This window comes from Narcine bancroftii, chromosome 4, assembly GCF_036971445.1.
Source record: "Narcine bancroftii isolate sNarBan1 chromosome 4, sNarBan1.hap1, whole genome shotgun sequence".
NCBI lineage: Eukaryota > Metazoa > Chordata > Chondrichthyes > Torpediniformes > Narcinidae > Narcine > Narcine bancroftii.
This window is the reverse complement of record NC_091472.1, coordinates 186,890,571-186,909,908: the sequence shown is the minus strand read 5'-3', so window position 1 is coordinate 186,909,908 and position 19,338 is coordinate 186,890,571. Positions and strand designations below refer to the sequence as shown.

General features: G+C 42.6%; 1 protein-coding gene across 2 annotated transcripts in view; it reads left to right on the top strand.

The window, feature by feature from the left end:
• LOC138761314 (huntingtin-interacting protein 1-related protein-like) overlaps window positions 1-19,338 on the top strand; it is a 186,950-nt gene that overhangs the window by 135,523 nt on the left and 32,089 nt on the right. For both annotated transcript variants that reach the window (XM_069933217.1, XM_069933218.1), the window contains 5 exons: window positions 1,741-1,814; window positions 1,905-1,977; window positions 5,221-5,404; window positions 13,486-13,574; window positions 15,216-15,332. In XM_069933217.1, coding sequence (XP_069789318.1) covers window positions 1,741-1,814; window positions 1,905-1,977; window positions 5,221-5,404; window positions 13,486-13,574; window positions 15,216-15,332 — 537 coding nt within the window. The remainder of the gene's footprint in view (window positions 1-1,740; window positions 1,815-1,904; window positions 1,978-5,220; window positions 5,405-13,485; window positions 13,575-15,215; window positions 15,333-19,338) is intronic.

Below are 19,338 nucleotides of genomic sequence, written 5' to 3'. Positions count from 1 at the left end.
GATTATGTTTTGGATCAGTAATGATGAAAGTGAGATGTTTAATGACATTCCATGTCTTCCCAAAGTGCTATTAAAGAGGATAAAATGGTTTTGAGGGAGAGTCACAGTTGTAAGGCTAAGAGCCAACAAGAAGAAGGTGGGAACAGAAGGGCGGGGGGGGGGGTAGAAATAGAGGTGTGGAAACAGAAGGGTGGAATCTGATATAGCATGTAATGTTTGTTTTACAAATATTGATAGATCATTTTTGGCCCGAGTACTTCTTTTGCATCCTTTTGTTGAATTCCTCACATGAACCCAAATCCCCCCGATTTGGGGTAGGGCGCTGCCGATTAAACCACAACCACTCTGAGATCTGGATTGAGTAAGAATCCTGGAGGCATCAAGGGATTGATGTTTTTCGGAAAAATGGTACTTTATAATTGTAAGTGTAGGACAACTTCAGTAACCACTTCAAAAAGAGAAGTCCTAGTAGCCCAGGCCTATTTCAATGCAATGGGAGGGGATTGAAATCACTTTTTTCACATGCTTTTGGCAGCATTCACCCATGATACAAGGATGGTTAGAAAATGCAACGCTCAATACTTGCGTTTGATATGTGGACCCCAATGGTGTCACATTGCCAATTGCACACAAATCCATACCTGTAAAGTTTGCCGTGATATGGTCTAGAGCAGTGGTTTTCAACCTTTTTCTTTCCACTCACATGCCAATTTAAATAATCCCCATGTCACCAGTGCTCTGTGATTAGTAAGGGATTGCTTCAGGCGGTATGTGGGTGGGAAGGGAAGGTTGAGAATCACTGCTCTAGACCCAATGGTGACTGAAATATTTTGCATGAGAAAAATTGTCATTGGCCCATTTCCTTTGGAGTTATGAAACTGTGCACATAATGAGCCAATTAGGTACGATTAAAACAGTGGTTTTCAAACATTTTCTCTTCCTCCACATACCACCTTAAGCAATCCCTTACTAATCACAGAGCACCTCTGGCATGGGGATTCCTTAAAGTGGAATACGAATGGGAAGGAAAAGTTTGAAAACCACTGGTCTAGAGCAGAAATTCTAAACTTTATTATTTTGATCTGTCCCCCTTTGGACTCTGCCCAAAGCACCTGTAAAGCATTTAAATTTCGTTTCTTCCATACTTCTCTCCCACTGACTACTTAGAATTATTTAAATTACGCGAGGTGAAATGAAAATAAGGCTTTTACGAAAGTGTGTTGTGGGCCCCCCTCCCTTCCCCGCCCTCCTGGTGGGAGGTGAAGCAGGGCCCTCATCAAGAATGGCTGGTCCAGACCTTTGTGGGTTCTAGCCATTATGTAACATTCTTTTGGAGGTTTCCTAATGGGGCTGGGAAGTTCCACAGGAGTCCACAAGAAATCTTTTTCCTCCCCGAGCTTTGTCTCGTGACTTTGAAATCTCTGCACCCTCCCCCCACCCCCATCATCTCTTACCTTGTATGGAGAAATATTTATTTGCGCTCCCAGTGGCAACTCATTTCTCCCTCCTGCCCACCTATTGACCATAATTGTGTGCAAGTCTGAAATGAAAATTAACATGGCTGGTAGTTGTTGAAATGACCCCTCCTCCAACTGGAGTGTGAAAACCCATACAGTATAGGTTCTCACCCTGAATTATATTGGGCTTATTATTAATGACTTTTTTTTTTGAAAGCTGTTATAAGTTTCAAGGAGTTGAGAAATATTTCTGTTTTAAAGAGCTGAATGTCTTTCCTTCTAGAATTTGGTGGATGTGGACATTTTTGATGCTGCATTCGGTCCTCCAACTAATAATGGTTTTGTGAAAGATGATCGGTAAGCTGAGATTTGGGGATCAAGGATTGCATTTAGTCAAAGATGTTGCACTTACAATTTACGTTGCATTTTGTGCGTTTTGTCATGCAGAGATCTTCAAATTGACAACCTGAAGAAAGAGGTGGAACTGCTGAAGGTTGAGCTGGAAAGAGTAAAGACTGAGGTGAAAGCCTGTTAATAAATTTTATTTTGGATATGATCTTTGTGTCCTCCTTGGCCATAGAGGAGGTGACAGAGGACTGGAGAACGGAAAATGTTTTCAAAAGGTAACAAGGAGAATCCTGGGAATATAGACTGGAGAGTCTTGCGTCAGTGATGTGCAAAGCATTGGAGAGGATTCTTAAGGATAGGATGTATGAGCATTTGGAGAAGTGGAGTCTACTCAGGGATAGCCAGGATGGCTTTGTGAGGGGAAGGTTGTGTCTCACAAACTTAATTGAGGTTTTTTTTTTAGAATGTAACAAAAGAAATTAATGAAAGTAGAGGTCTATATGGATTTAAGTAAGGCATTTAACAAGGTCCCCTGTGAGAGCCTCATTCAGAAAGTCATGAGGAATGGGATCCATGGAACATTGGCTGTGTGGATTAAAATTGGTTTGCATGTAGAAAGCAGAGAGTAAAGTATTCTGCCTGGAGGTCAATGACTAGTGGAGTTCCGCAAGGATCTGTTCTGGGTCCTCTCTGTGATTTTTGTAAATGACCTGGATGAAGAAGCGGAAGGATGAGTTTGCAGATAATACGAAAGTTGGAGGAGTTGTGCATAGTTGTTGTACGGGTACACAATCCTTTTTCCAGACATCTAAAATCCAGAAAGCTCCAAAATCTGGCAAGTGGGGAGAGAGACTAGCAGCGCGAGCCGGGCGGGCGAGGGGAGTGGAGGAGACCAGCAGGGCGAGTCAGGCGGGCGAGGGCGAGAGACCGGCAGCGCGAGTCGGGTGGACGAGGGGAGACCGGCAGCGTGAGTTGGGCAGGCGAGGGTGGGAGACCGGCAATGTGAGTCGGGCGGGTGAGGGATGGGGGTGCGACTGGAAGGGGGTGGGGGTGGATATGGCAGCAAAATTCTGTTGGGCTTTAATCTGGCTTTCCGAAATCCGGAAAAATCCGAAATTTGGAATACACTGTCCCCCAAGGGTTCCAGATAAAGGATTGTGTACCTGTAGTTGACAAAAGGATATAGATGGGATGCAGAGTTGGGCGGAAAAGTGGCAGATGGAGTTCAATCTGGATAAATGTGAGGAGATGCATTTTGGAAAGTCAAACTAGAAGGCTGAGTACAGGGTTAATAGAGGGATACATAACAGTGTGGAGGAACAGAGGGACCTTGGCGTCCAAATCCATATACCTTTCAAGGTTGCTGAACAGGTTGATAGGATAGTTAAGAAGGCTTATGGGATGCTGGGCTTCATTAGTCAGGGGATTGAGTTCAAGAGACGAGAAGTCATGTTGCAACTCCGCAAATCTCTGGTGAGACCACACTTGGAGCATTGTGTTCATTTCTGGTCACCTCATTATAGGAAGGATGTGGAAGCTGTGGAGAGGGTGCAGAGGAGATTTACCAGGATGTTACCTGGATTGGAATAAACAGTGCTCTGCATAATATTGAGGACAAAGACATGACTATTCTTGAAACAACTTTAGAGCCTCTCCCTTAATTACTCAGAAGGTGATCCCTCTGTGCAATCCCCATATTGCGACCCATTGTTGGAGCAGGCATGGATTTCCACGACCCTGATAGTCTTCCATATGGCAAGTCTGCAGCAAACCAACTCACACGGGTTTACGTGTCAGCATCTTCCTTATCTCTATGCCCAATGGTGTCCTGGACATTGCAATGAGTCTTGTGGCAGTTGCCCATGGCTATGAAATGAGGGGTAGAATGCACTTTGTATCTGGCCCCTCAGCTCTACACCGGCTCTGGCTGGCATATCTAGTGCAGTCCCATTCACCTGCCCTGCATGGAAAAATGAAGTAAAGGTGACGTTTATTGAAAGCTTCTTTTTAATTGATGTTCATGTTTTAATGAACATATTTGTGCCAGTTGAATGTGTTTTAAATGAGCATTTTTTTTAAATGAATGTACTTCAGCTGCTTGGGGGTGTCTGTGATCATCAGAGGTATTTAGAAATGGAGGTGGTTGGGGTAAAGCGACCTTGCAGCACGGGCTGAGGAAGGCCATTTGGGTAGTCATGATGCTGTCCTCAGTTCGCAGGGCCTGAGGCCTTGTGCAATGACCACCACTGCAAGGCTTCAAGCATGTCAGGAGCCACCCATTCACAGCATGCAGCCGAAAACCTGGGCGCCAGTGGTTCAAACGCGGTCAATCTTCCGCTCGAGTTTGTCAGCCAAGGCTTTGGGTGTGTTCTGTTGCAGCCAAGCTGCCACCTTCTCATTCATGTTCTGGTGCACACAGCTTGTACCAACACTCTCCCAACCTGATCACTGTGTAGCCAGCAGATCTACTGTATGGGGGGTGGGGGGGGACTTTGCTGCATGCAATTTTGCCGCTGGGGTTGCCTGCTGAATAGTGGTGATGACATGTGAAGAAGTTTGAGGCAGGTTGAGCATATGAAGGGGATGTCGTGATGGAACACCTCTTCAGTGTCCGTCTCCGAGTAGGAGCATCAGGTGATAAACTTTGGGGATGAAAACGTCTTTCCCAGCCACAAATGCACCCAACCCTGATGTGACATAACAAGTTTGTTCCAATAGAAGTGGAATGTTTTCTCTGGTGGCAGGTGGAAGTAGCCACTCTGATCCTGATAGGATATGGTGTTGTCTGTTGTGGAATTGACAGTCTTTAAGTGAAAAGTTGAATTCCAACCATGACGAGCACCATGTTTAAGATAAACGCAGCACAAAATTGGTCTTCCTTTGAGGATTCCTTTACAAATTTTGATGCAGCACTGTGGTTTATCCACTGTTGTGGCCACAAATCCTGTTGGGGTCAGTGTTTGGAATTTTTAAAATGAAAAGTTTTAAATTTAGGCATGCAGCAAGGGCCTCCAGCCCCCAAGCCTGTGTAGCCCAAATACACCAATTAACCTACAAATCCTGTATGTTTTTGGAGGGTGGGAGGAAACTGGAGCACCCAAAGGAAACCTATGCAGATATGGGGACAACGTACAGACCGTGCTGAATTTGAACCCCGGCCGCTGGCGCTGTAACAGCGTTGCGCTAACTGTGCTGCCTGTTGGGATATCTGCTACAGATTTAGGAAATGGAGACATGCTGATGTTCCGGTTGCAGTATGTGCGTGAGCAATCAGATTTAACGCATTACAAATAAGGGAATGGGAAGGACTAATGTTAACCTTTATGCAGAGGAGCTTAAACTTTTAAGTTTTGACATTTTTATTTAAAGTGCAGGAAAGCGGCTAGATTTATTAATGGTTTTGTCTTGTTTCTAGGCCCAGAAATATATTGCACAATTGAAAGCCCAAATTAACCTTCTGGAAACAGACCTGGAAGAGACACGCAAGCTCAAACAGAAGGCACTAGTTGATAATGAGGAGCTGCGGGATGAGTTGGAAAATCTGCGGAAGCAGAAGGGTGATGCAGACAAAACACAGTTTTTGCTAGTTGAGGCAGAGAGTGAGTACTCTTGCAATATTCATTATGAAATTCATTAATGTCTGAAGGTAGAGTTGATTTAATGGGTGGGGCATTCAGATTCCATTAACACCACACATCACTGGACTGCACTGGTCTACTTCATGGCATCCCCATTCCTGCCCCCATCTTTACAATGATCTAAATCTTCTGTAGAGATTATTCACCCCCATTCATTTAAGAATCTGAGTTCCAACGAGGAGTGGAGATTTTATTTTGTGATTAAATTTCAACTTTGTCATTCATGCTTTATTTATTACATACCCATGATCTAGACTGGTATAGAATGCTATTTGCATTTTATGCACTCTACAAAATAAGGGCAGCACAATTAACACACTGTCACAGCACCAGCTATCGAGGTTTGAATCTGGCGCTATCTGTAAGGAGTTCATACGTTGTACTCATGTAATGATAGAGTGCTAGTAATCCTCCTGATCACTAGAGGGAGTCTGAGACTAGTTTGTTGCAGCTCATGGATTCAAGATGGATGCCTCCACATGGTCTTGTGTATTCTTTAGCTAATAAAGTATAGTTGTTTTAAAAGAACCCACGTTTCTTTATTACAATAAAAGAAACATCACGTGGTACCAGGAGTGGAAGAAATACCAGGGGTGTGCACAGGAGTGGAAGAAACACCAGCAGTGCACAGAGCAGGTATCAGTCGATATTGGCAGAGAAATGGAGAGTGTGAAGGATCCTGACGCTGTAAATTGGACTGGAAATGTCAACCATGAGTGGAGGTTGTCTAAACGATGATTCATGCTGTATCTGAAAGCCATTGGACTCCTATTGCAAATTTGATGCACAGAAGATTGCACTGCTACTTACTGTGGCAGGACCTCAAGCACTATTCAATACATTTGATTTTGCCGAGGCAGAAGACAGGCAAGTTTGACAAGGATATCAAGATGTTTGATGAACACTATTCACCAAAGAAAAATGAAACATTCTAGAGGTACACTTTGCTCACACACGCATCTGCAGGGAGATAGCTTTGATACTTTTTAATGGACGAAATTAAAAGCAAGAACATGCAATTTTGGATCGCTGAATGATTCAATAATCAGTGATGAAATTGTGTTTGGGATGATTGATAAGAAAGTGAGAGAGATCTTCGCTGGAGCTGTGAAGATGTGCCACGCCAGTGAATTAGCTCTGCAGCTGCGAAGAAATTGGTGAGAGTGTGAAAGCCTGTGAAAATGAAGGCGTAGTCATAGCCACAGTGTGTGTCCACACACGCATACCGTATTCTCACTCATATAATGTGCACATGCACATAGTGTGCAGAAAATCATAAATTGTGTAAAATATTTTTGTATCAAGCACACATGCATATAATGGGCGGGTGTACTCTGAGTGGCAAAAACAATGTGCATTTAAATGGAACATGATACAAAGCCACAGGTAATTTCCCACAATTAACACCCAATCAACTTCCCCCAGAGGTGTCAATCACCCATTATACAGATGATATCCTGCTGCAACACATGAACAAGCTTTGGAGAGGAATCAATCAAAAAGATCAGACAGGCTTCAGAGTTGAGCAGGATTTTAATTCTAAAATGTTGTCTCAAATCAGAGGCACTTTATATGTTAATCTCCTCCCTCAGGCACGGGCCTGGGAAATTAACATTGATGAGGTGTCGTGCCCCAGCCAGAATGTCCTATTTATAGGAATACCAAGGCAGTCAGTACAGAGATATTCCCAAGATCAAAATTTCCCACGCCTGTAATAAATTGTGCCCATTCTTTCATTTCTGTTATTCTCATACTCACTATAATATTCTCACGCTCACTATGAATTGCGGCTTTCCCACGATTGCTATTAATTGTGCGCGTTCTTTCAATGCTGCTATTATATTCCCATGTTGACTATAAATTTCTGGTTCAACTTTCCCACACCCGCTATTAATTGTGTGCATTCCTTCAATGTGTAAAATATTCTCATAGAGCGTGCACACGCATATAACCCACGGGGGGGTGTTACCTGGTTTGTAAAAAATACACATAATGTGTGTGTTATATGCGTCAAATACGGTAAACAAAAAATGAGATAATAGGAAACAACAAAAAGGTGGAGAGATATTCAATTGTAAATGATGTGGCACTCAACATGCACCAAAACATGCCAAGCCTATGGAAAAGTACAAAGGACAGAATCACTATGCAAAGCAATGATTTTCCAAAGGGAAATAAAGCAGAAGTAAAAGTGTACACACTATAGAAGACACTGGTCATACTATAGAAGAAACTGCCCTCTGTGATACACTTTTCGTGGGCATGGTAGTGCAGGAAGATGATAAACCAACGGATATCGAACAGTCAAGCGTGAACAGAGTCAAGCAGGACAAGTGGACGGTGTCATTACATACAAATGGAACAAATATTCATTTCAAGCTGGACACAGGGGCAAAAGTCAATTTGACCTGTGAGCACGACATCAGGACAATGAAGATAAAGCCATGCAAATCCTGTACTGCTCAAAGCCTTCAATGGACAGAGCATCGACACGAAAATTACATGTAAACTCAAGGTTAAAGTTAAAGATAAAGAGCACCACTCAGGTTCACAGTATCCTGGATGGATATGGATCATTGCTTGGTGACAAAGCATGTGATAACTTAAGCCTAGTTAAGAGAGTGTTCTACATTAACAGCGACAATGCAAAGAACAGTGTAGAGGAAATATTCAATCAATTTCCAGATATCTTCAAGAGTTTTGGAATTCTACCATTCACCTATAGGATACAGTTAAAGGAGGAAGCACAGCCAGTAGTGCACACAAGGTGGGATTCAGCGCCACTAAAAAAAAAAGCAGGAACTTGACCAAATGATGGCACTAGGGGTGATAAAGAAAGTGTAAGAGCCCACAGAATGGGTGAATTCAATGGTGTGTGTCAAAAAAAAGGATGGTGACCTACACATGTGCATGGACCCAAAAGACTTCAATGCCAATATTAAGAGGAAACATTATTGGATTCCAACCAGGAATGAAATTATAAGTGAAATGGCCAGTGCAAAAGTTTTTCACCAAATTGGATGCATCCCAGGGCTTCTAGCAAATAAAACTGCACGAAGATGGTACATTTAATACACCGCTTGGCCAATACGTCTGAAGATGCCTTTGGAATTTCCTCAGCTCCCAAAGTGTTCCACAGGAGAATGGAACATATCTTAGAAGGCATAAATGGGGGTGTGTGTACATGGATGACATGATCCTATGGGGACCCACACAAAAACAACAGGAGAGGGTCATCAAAGTGCTGAAACACATCCAGAAGTGTGGATTAAATTAAACAGGGCAAAATGTCAGTTTGATGTGAAGGAAATCACCTTTCTGGGAGATAAACTGTCAGAGGCAGGTGTGGAGCCAGACAAGAGGAAGGGGAAAGCAATTTTAGAGATGCCCAGACCCACTGACAAAGAAGGTGTATTGAGGGTGCTGGGAATGATCAATTTCATTGTAAATTCATACCAAACCTGTCTTCTAAAACAATGTACCTAAGGAAATTGTTACAGGACAAATGAGCAGACAACTACGAGTAACAATGGGGACAACTGAAGATCATTCTAACTACAGAACCAGTGCTTTTATGTTCTTTGATGCATCAAGAAAGACAAAAATATCTATGGATGCTTCAAAAGATGGAATAGCTGCTGTACTACTTCAGGCTGTGGGAGAAGATTGGAGGCCAGTAGCATTCACATCAAGAATGATGAAAACATCTGAATATCAATATGCACAGGTTGTTAAAGAGTGTCTAGGTCTGATCTATGGACTCGAGAAATTCCACGATTATGTGTATGGTCGACCAACATTCGTGGCAGAGACAGACCACAAGCCATTAATAGCCATAAATCAAGAAAAATCTCAGTGAAATGTCACCAAGAATCCAAAGACTGATGATGAAGCTACAATGTTATGACTTTGAATTGGTGTACACACCTGGGAAACTTACTGTGTTAGCTGATCCGTTATCCAGGGCAACGATGCAGAGTGAAGCACACAATGAGAGTTCCACAGAGACAGATGTGAATCTCTGCATGAATCTGATCACTGAATCTATTCCCATATGTTGTCACTGGGCTTCTACTCAGACAGAACAGAATTGTCATTCACTGCAACAAGAGATGCTGAAAAGGGTGCACGAGGGGCACCTTGGAATGGAAAAATGCAAGAGGGGGACCAGAAATGCTGTTTTGGTCAGGGATAAATGATGACATAGACAGGATGGTTTCCAGCTGTGAGACCTGTTTGAAACATCACGCAAAGCAGACAAAGGAACCCATGATAATAACCAACTTACTGGCAGAAACATGGCACTGATCTGTTCCACATTTATGGAAAGAATTACTTGCTGGTTATTGATTATCTATCGAACTATTGGAGATTGTGCTGCTTCCTAACATGTCTGCTGTTAGTGTGATTAAATTTATGAAACTGATCTGTGCAAGACATGCAATTCCTCAAATTGTTTACAGTAACAATGGACCATGCTACAGCTGTAGAGAATTCCAGAACTTTGCTGAAGAGCATGATTTCTGACATGTGACCTCAAGACCTCTGCATCCAAAGTCAAATGATAAAGCAGAGAAAGGGGTTCACATAGTTAAACAGTTACTCAACAAAGCACTAGACCGTGGCTCAGATATGTGTCTAGCTCTATTAAGTTATAAAGGTTCACCACTTGAACATGGCATGTCATCTGCTGAACTTCTGATGGAACATAGTCTAAACACCACATTTCCCTACTCTGCAGACCCAAACAAGAACAGAGATGTCAAAGATGTTGAATGGAAACAAAAGCTTTTGCATTGTAGACAAAAAGCAAACTATGACAAGTCAGCAAGAAGCTTGGGACCACTGGCACAACATGATACAGCAAAACTTAGAAATTCCAACACTTGGGACAAAAGAGCTACTGTTCTAGAGGAAGTAAATCCAAGATCCTACACTGTCAGAATAGAGGAAGGTCAAATACTGAGAAGGAATCAAAAGAGCCTGCTGAAAATGCCTGAGACACTGCAGGAACAGACAGATGCAGAGGGTCCAGCCTGCACACGACAGAGGAAACACCACCAGTGCTAGATAGTAGAGGAACAGCAGTGCTGACACATGCACCTGTGTTAAGAAGATCCACATGCGTTTTCAAAGCACCTGAAAGACTGAATTTCTAAAAGAAAAAGAACTACACACTTAAAAGGTTTGTGCTGCTGATGTTTATGTTTATGTTTGTGTTGAACTTTAAATTGAAATGAATACTGTTATGATCCCAAAGGACCCCAAACCCCAGCAGCAATAGACATTCACCAAGACAAGTGACTTTCAAAACAAAAGTTATTTTTAATCAACTTTAAACATGAAAATAGAATCAAACATTCTTTCTCTTTGGCTTGGCTTCGCGGACGAAGATTTATGGAGGGGGTAAAAAGTCCACGTCAGCTGCAGGCTCGTTTGTGGCTGACCAGTCCGATGCGGGACAGGCAGACACGATTGCAGCGGTTGCAAGGGAAAATTGGTTGGTTGGGGTTGGGTGTTGGGTTTTTCCTCCTTTGCCTTTTGTCAGTGAGGTGGGCTCTGCGGTCTTCTTCAAAGGAGGCTGCTGCCCGCCAAACTGTGAGGCGCCAAGATGCACGGTTTGAGGCGTTATCAGCCCACTGGCGGTGGTCAATGTGGCAGGCACCAAGAGATTTCTTTAGGCAGTCCTTGTACCTTTTCTTTGGTGCACCTCTGTCACGGTGGCCAGTGGAGAGCTCGCCATATAATACGATCTTGGGAAGGCGATGATCCTCCATTCTGGAGACGTGACCCATCCAGCACAGCTGGATCTTCAGCAGCGTGGACTCGATGCTGTCGACCTCTGCCATCTTAACTCTAAAATTACTAACCCAAATTAACCCCCTTCTAATTCTAAGCGCATGTGTATGTAATGTATATGTGTAGATTTAAGAAATGTTCTTCGGTTCACAGTTCAATGTACTTCTCCATCTTCCAAGTTCTCTGGTTGCAGGCAGATATTTGTTGCTCCAGGATTTCCACAACTGAGGTACCACCACTAGTCACGTCAGGGTCTCGCTGATGAAATTTGCCCCATCAGGGTCTTCTCGATGGTAACCTCTTTCTTCAAGCTATTCCTTCCTCTATTTCAAGAGAAATATCAGACAGATAGCACTTCCACCCATCTACTGCTCTGGAACTTGCTTTCATCAGTTTAAACAGTTTCCCCTGGATTGCACTTTTCAGTTACTTGTCAGTGTCCCAAACACTTGACTGACTATAAACTGTGCTGTTAACTCCACTCTCTCTCTCTCTTTCTTCCAACTGCAACTCCAAAGAGAACATGTGACTCATGTCTTGCAAAACCCCACCTTCCTGAGCAAAACAACAGGAGTTCTTCCTTCTGCTCTCATCTGTTGTTAGATAAACAAAATCCAGGAGTGACCTTTCTATGAGCACTTTGCAGAAAGGGTACTGATAGACAGCAGGACTCCAGCAAGACAATGGTCAAGCATTTTATGACTCAGTTCAATGAACACCTACTTGTGAAAGGTGCTTACATTCTCCAGAGATCCTGCAATGTGAATTCTTCAGTCTTTCAAATAAGATCTGTTTTAAAATGTGTGAATGTATGTGACCTACTCTAAATCTTATAAATTCTCCCCAAATATTAATATTGTTACAATACTGTATGTTTGTGTCACGTTGTTGGATTAAACATCTCAAGGAAAGGGAATGTACTGACAGTGTTATTGATCCACCTGACTTCTAGAGGATGTCAGAGACTAGTTTGTAACAGCTCGGGGATTCAAGGTGAATGCCTCCACAGGGTCTTTTGTGCACATTAGCTAATAAAGTATAGTTGTTTTAAAAGAACCCAAGTTTAAAAAAAAATCATACGTGGGTTTTTTCTGGGTTCCTCCCACCCTTCAAAAATATACAGGAGTTGTTGGTTAATTGGGACAGAGGTGACAGAGGTGCACCAAAGAAAAGGTACAAGGACTGCCTAAAGAAATCTCTTGGTGCCTGCCACATTGACCACCGCCAGTGGGCTGATAACGCCTCAAACCGTGCATCTTGGCGCCTCACAGTTTGGCGGGCAGCAACCTCCTTTGAAGAAGACCGCAGAGCCCACCTCACTGACAAAAGGCAAAGGAGGAAAAACCCAACACCCAACCCCAACCAACCAATTTTCCCTTGCAACCGCTGCAATCGTGTCTGCCTGTCCCGCATCGGACTGGTCAGCCACAAACGAGCCTGCAGCTGACGTGGACTTTTTACCCCCTCCATAAATCTTCGTCCGCGAAGCCAAGCCAAAGAAAAGAAATATTTGGGTAGCATGGGTTCGTGGGGCGGAAGGGCCTGTTACCCACCGGGCTGTCTGCTTGGAAAAAAAGGCAAAAAAAATCCAACTGGCTTTTGACTCATCAAGAGAAGATAAACTTCCATTCATCTGTTAATGGTTTTATTTTAATATTAAGGATTTGTTTCTTATTCAGCCCTTCAATTCCTTTGTCATAGAAAGCACTTCCACTCAAGGAAAATGTAATTGAAAGGGAGGTAAATCTATTCCTATACAAACTGAAAAGTTTAGGCCAATTGTATTCAGGAATTTGTGTGTTGTGTGAGGTCTTCTGCGGTTATGATTAATATCAAAGTAAGAGAATATTGGGGTGGAATGGAATTGAGAATACAGATAACTCCTAGAAACGCTGAAATCATTATGGTGTAAAAGTGGATGGAAACATCCCTTTCAATGAGAACGTACATGAGGTATTTAATTGCAACGAGAGCAGCAACACTAGTAGTTGTAACTGTCGTGTCATTTGTTATCTATTATGTCCCCAGTCTGTGTACAAATCTCTGTTACCTGACCTACAAACTGGAGATTTTTTTTTCTGGATTCGTTTGTTCTTCTGAGAATGCAAGAAATCTAGAATAACCATCAATTCTATGGCATTAAACTTCAGCATCAACTCAAAAAAAATGCCTAAACCTATTGGCTTGATTTATCAACAGCATTGTCCAATTTCCATCTAATGCCACTTAAATTGTTTTCGCAGAGAAAGTCCAAGCAAACGAGCAGCGCTACAATAAACTAAAAGAAAAACACAGTGATCTAGTCAACACACATGCAGAACTCCTCAGAAAGGTAGGGGAAATCTTTCACTGAGACTGTATCTGGACACAATCCTTTTCAAAATGAGTCGTTAGTTTGTGTTTCATTCTTTGCATATGTTTGGGGGTGTCATCTTGCTTCTCAACAGAGAATTAAGCTCAGGTTTATTTCTTCCTTGTTTGTCGCTGTTCACTGCTATGGAGGCTTGAATGTCTCTAGCTGGAAAATTCTTTTCACATTGCAGGCATTTAAAAGTGGTTTGGATAAGCCTAGATTTTATTTTTTCAAAGCCCAGCAGCAACCACTTGAAAATAAATAGGTTCCTTTTGCCTTTAAGTCAAAACAAGTTTGGAAATTAGACTGGAATTTATTGATGTTGAAAAGGTGCGCATGAACCCGGTTTCTGAAGATGTTTCTTAATTAATTGCACCCATTAAACCTTGCCCGTTGTGGAAGGTGGGGTGCAGCATAACTACTGTCAACAGCTGGGTTGCAATATGAAATTTGAGCAATGTTTGTTAATTCTTTGGGTGTGATCAGAAAAACCAGTTGAACCATTTATCTGATTCTAAATGCTTCCTGGAGAATCAAAGTACTTGCACACACCTTATTGCTTTCCACTGCGTCATCTCGTGGAATGAAGCCTCACTCCCTTGTGCCTTACTCCTTATGATGAGAACTTTGTCGGATGAGATTGCACAGGCCTTTGGATCAAACCACAGGTGACTCCTAACTTGTTTGTCCAGTTATTGTAATGAGCAACTGTGGAAGATGTTGGCAATTTAAACGACACATCACAGGAGCCAGACACTCAGGTTCCCATCAGGTTCCAGGCTTTGTCAGATTTTAAATTAATTGTCTCCAAGTCTCACAGGAGATGAGACAGATGATAAGTAAAAAAAATTGGATGCACAATTGCAAAACAATTTGTAACAGGTTGGTAGCTCGAGATATATGAATGATTGATTCCAATTGGTCAGTATTTAAGTTTAACTAGGTCAGTATCACTGCACCATCTTTCTGCAATGACATAGCCTTGAACCATAGAACACTACAGCACAGAAAACAGGCCATTTGGTCCTTCTAGTCTGTGCCAAAAACAACATACCACTAGTCCCACTGACCTGCACCCATTCCATAATCCTCCAGACCTCCAGATCCATGTACCTATCTAATTTATTTTAATAATCACTGGAATGGGCATGCTGGGCCTCTTGTAACTTATGACTATAGACATCCATTTGCAATGGATATATTATCCTGTGTCATATTCTATAATAAGTTCTCATATAGACTGCCCAGTAGCCTCCATTCCAACATACGAGAGATTTCTGTACAGCCTCAACTTTATATTTTTGACATTAGCAATTGGGGTGGCATCTAATATTTAAATATATCTTTGTGTTGTATAAACAAATTAGTGAACATTAGCCCACAGCTTATTAAAGAACGAGGGAACTTGGGGGGAAATAGTTGCATGATTAATTTAGTGTTGTGCCAGTTGTTGGTATTCATGATAAAGTTCTTTTGAGATTACTTCAAACAATCGAGTTATGTGTGAATCTCCTGAGCTTAGTACTACTTGGAGCAATGAGCAGAACTAAAATAAAATAGAATTTAGTACGAATGTAGGACTGGGATTAAATCTCCATTCTTTCTGCTTGATGTGTGTAGAGTGCTGAGACAACCAAGCAGCTGACAGTTACCCAACAGACTCAAGAGGAAGTGGCCCGTACAAAACAGGAGCTTGAATTTGCAATAGAAGAAGCCAAGCGGGAAGCAGAGACGAAGGTAAGACTGAGTGTAGCCACTATTGCTCTACACTGGAACAAATCTGGCATCTACTGATCAGCTTGCTCATCAGAATGCAAAGGCACTCGGCCATTGCTATATTCACAATTTGTCAGCCACAAACGAGCCTGCAGCTGACGTGGACTTTTACCCCCTCCATAAATCTTCGTCCGCGAAGCCAAGCCAAAGAGATTCAGGTAAATGTAGTAAAAACATAGCAATAGAATGAATAAGTTGGACTTAATTGAATCAGGAAGTTACAAATTCAATTGACAAGTGGATATTGGTTGCATGTAGTTATTAATAACTTGCTTAAGTTAGGACTGACATAAATTTACTGATTTCTAATGCTCCTAATTATGCGAGGTGCAAAGTTAATGGAATTGGGAGGTGAATGAAGGCAGTCTTGTGCATTATTCTGATTGAAATAACTAAGCCCAACGGGTCAAAGAAAATAAAGCCTTTTTAAATTTAATCCTTCATACTTCAACAACAGCTTGTTAAGTATTCAGGGAAACCAAATCCTAGAGGTTGAATTAATGAGTATTTGTTTTCATTCATAAACTGGTAATCATTACTGGATGAAATAGCACCCCATCAAATAACTGCTCCACCAGTCAATAAGCTGATTTGGCCAAGAACTCAGCATGGGGTTAGGGCACCAAGAAGTGTGATCTCCAATTTCAAGGCAACAGGTTGACGAGGAGAACACTTTAGGAATTTCAAATTATTACATAATGTATTCAAAGAAGTAATTGCAGCACTGGTTTAAGGTTGATCCAGATTTGGCTGAATGTCCTTCTCAGCAGCAATAGATATGCACCACAACACAGGGTTACTTAAACAAAAGTAGTTCTTAATTATATTTGAACAAGAAAACAGAATTAAACTTTAACTTTTTACTATCAACTTACTTAACCTACTTAATTCCCCCTCTAATACTAAGCACAGGTGTGTGTAATGTGTATTTAAGATTAGAAAAGTTCTTTGGATCACAGTCCAATCCCACTGGTTGCAGGAAATTCTTGCACAGAAGATAGCATTAACAAAGTTTACCAGTCTTTGGTGCTTAACCGGCAAATGGTTACCACTCAGCAGGGTTCTTGTTGGTCTTCAGAGAGAGATTCCTTTTGTTCCAGGATATCCACAACTGATTCCTTTCCAATCAGTCTTCCTGATGAAACTTGCCCCCTTCAGGGTTCTCCAGGTTATCCTCTTTTTTCAGGTCACCTCAGACAGCTAGTCTTCTCCTTTGACCAGACAGCCTTCCAAAAGTTTGCCAGCTTTGTCCTTCTGGAACTGATTTCTGAGTCTCTCCTCTCTGTTTCACTCCTTCCCTCTCTGAGAGCAAAACTGTTCTGTCTCCCTGCAAAAATCACATGCTCTCCCAGGCAAACTGCATGCTGCAACTGTGTTGCTCTTTTGCAAAAGGCACTCTGTAAAAGTCCTGCAAATATTCTGTTTTAAAATGTGTGCAAGCTGCTCTAGCAATTCCTCCCAAGCCACCTCTAAATACTTTGTCACACACTAACACGCCTTCTCCCCGTAACCCTCAACTGTATATGTAAAAATCTATCTATTCGTCTGTGTCTCAAATATATAGAACACTACAGCACAGAAACAGGCCCTTCATCCCATCGAGCCTGTGACGAACTGTTATTCTCTCTTGTCCCATAAACGTGTACTCAGACTGCAGTCCTCCAATCCCCTCCCATTTGTATATCTGTCCCAATTATGTCAAAATTGATCCCACATTCATCCCTTCATCTGGTGGCTCGTTCCACACTCCCACCACTCTCTGCATGAAGAAGTTTCCCCTAATGTTCCCTTGAAACATTTCACTTCTCACCCTTAACCCATGCCCTCTAATTATATTTAATGAGGCAGCCTGGTTCCTTGGGCAGAGAATTCCACAGATTCACTGCACTCTTTGAGAAGCAATTCCTCATCATCTATCTTAAACCCACTGCCCCGAATCGTGAGACCATGTCCCTAAGTTCTAGTCTCACCTACCAGTGGAAACAACTTACTGCACTCGAGACCCCTCAGGCATTCAAAATGTGGAACTCTTTTGTGCCGCATTTGCCTGTGTTCATTTTCAGCACTGAGGATATTTCAGACCTCTTTACCATCAGTAAACCGCAACTCTTTATAGCTAAACAGACAGTTTGACAGCCGATGATCACTGCATCATTGATCACCATGCACCCCGCAGAGACTCAGGGCTGTTGGGATTCCATCTGGGTAGCTACCCCTTGGGGATACTCATCTTCCCTTTCCTATTTCCTCCTCCAAACCCCGTGCAGGGCTCTGGGGATAGGAGTTAGCTGTAGAGTTGTGGATCTAAACCACCATAACACTGGTCTTCATGGGCACTTGGCTGATTTCCTCGTTTTCTGATTGGGCATTAGGGCTGTGTGCAGCATGGGGTTAGGGCACCAAGAAGTGTGATCTCCAATTTCAAGGCAACAGGTTGATGAGGAGAACACTTTAGGAGTTTCAAATTATTACATAATGTATTCAAAGAAGTAATTGCAGCACTGGTTTAAGGTTGATCCAGATTTGGCTGAATGTCCTTCTAACCTTCATTTATAGGACAACTTCCTTCCCAGACTCTATTCTGATCAATACCAACTCCTTCATAACCTGATAAACATGCTACAATCATCTGCAGACCAATCAATAGCTATTAAAACTGCTGACAGATGAAGGGAATTGAGAAAGCCCTGAGCAAGCCATCTTGTAAAGATTTTCGTTCCATGTGAAAGGATACAGAGTACATTCGTGCTGTCGTATTACTGACCTTGTTAAAATTGGCTAACATTGAAACTGTGGCATAGCAGTTAGCATAGCACTGCTACAGAGCCAGCAACCGGGGGTTCGAATCCGGCGCCGTCTGTAAGGAACTTGTACAGTCACATCTTCCGGTTGCATATCTCTTCACTCTCCTTCCCATTTCACACTGGCTGTCTGCCCTCCGCCTTCTCCCTTGTTACAGAGAGGCCAAATGCAAATCGAAGAACATTGTGCCTGGGTAACTTGTAACCTAATGGTATGAGCACTGAATTTTCCAGTTCCAGCAAATCCTCATTCCAGGTGCACTTCTCTCCCACTCATTGACCTTTATAAGGCCATCCCTCAACCTCCAACACAATGGAGAGGAAAGTCCCAGCCTCTCTAATGTAATTCAAGCTTCTCAATCCTGGGACCATTCTTGTGTTCTTTCTAGCTTAATGACATCTGTGCTCCAGATGGGTGATCAGAACTGTACACTCAAGTTGTAGCCTTGTCAGCATCCGGACTCCTGTACCCAGTGCCCTGCGCGGTGAGGCAAGCCTGCTAAATAGCTTCTCCCCCACTCAGTTGGGCCTAAGGTGGCTAGAACTGGAGAGTGGTGAGGCCATGAGAGACTTTCTTTAAAAAAAAATCAAGGCCCTGAGGCATTTTTTAAATCAGTGAATGATGTGGTGTTGAGGAACATTTGAACTGTTGAGTTAGCAAGAGTAGAGCTTTGGATGAGCTCTGATTTACTGACGGTAGAAAAGAAGGTAGGCATGGTTAGCATAGCAGGTTAGTGCATCTCTGTTACATCACCAGTGACCGGGGTTCGAATCTGGCGCTGTCTGTACGGAGTTTGTACGTTCTCCCCATGTCTGCGTGGTTTTCCTCTGGGTGCTCCAGTTTCCTCCCACCCTTCAAAACATATGGGGGTTGTAGAAGGTGCAATTGGGCAGCAGGGGCTGGTGGGACCCTGTTACTGTGCTGCATGTCTAAATTTAAAATAGTGTGCAAGAAAAGCCTGGCCTTGGTGGCACAAATAAATAGATGTGTGTTCAGCAGAAGAACTAAGGCGTGGCTAGGGCAACGTTACATAGATGAAAACAAGTAGTCTCAGAGCTGGCAGGCCGAGTATGGCCTGTCTCATGATCAGCTTCAGATTCATAAAGGTTGTAAATGAGCTGGTTCACTTTCGATGTCAGGGACCCCAGATTGAGATGTGATTGAA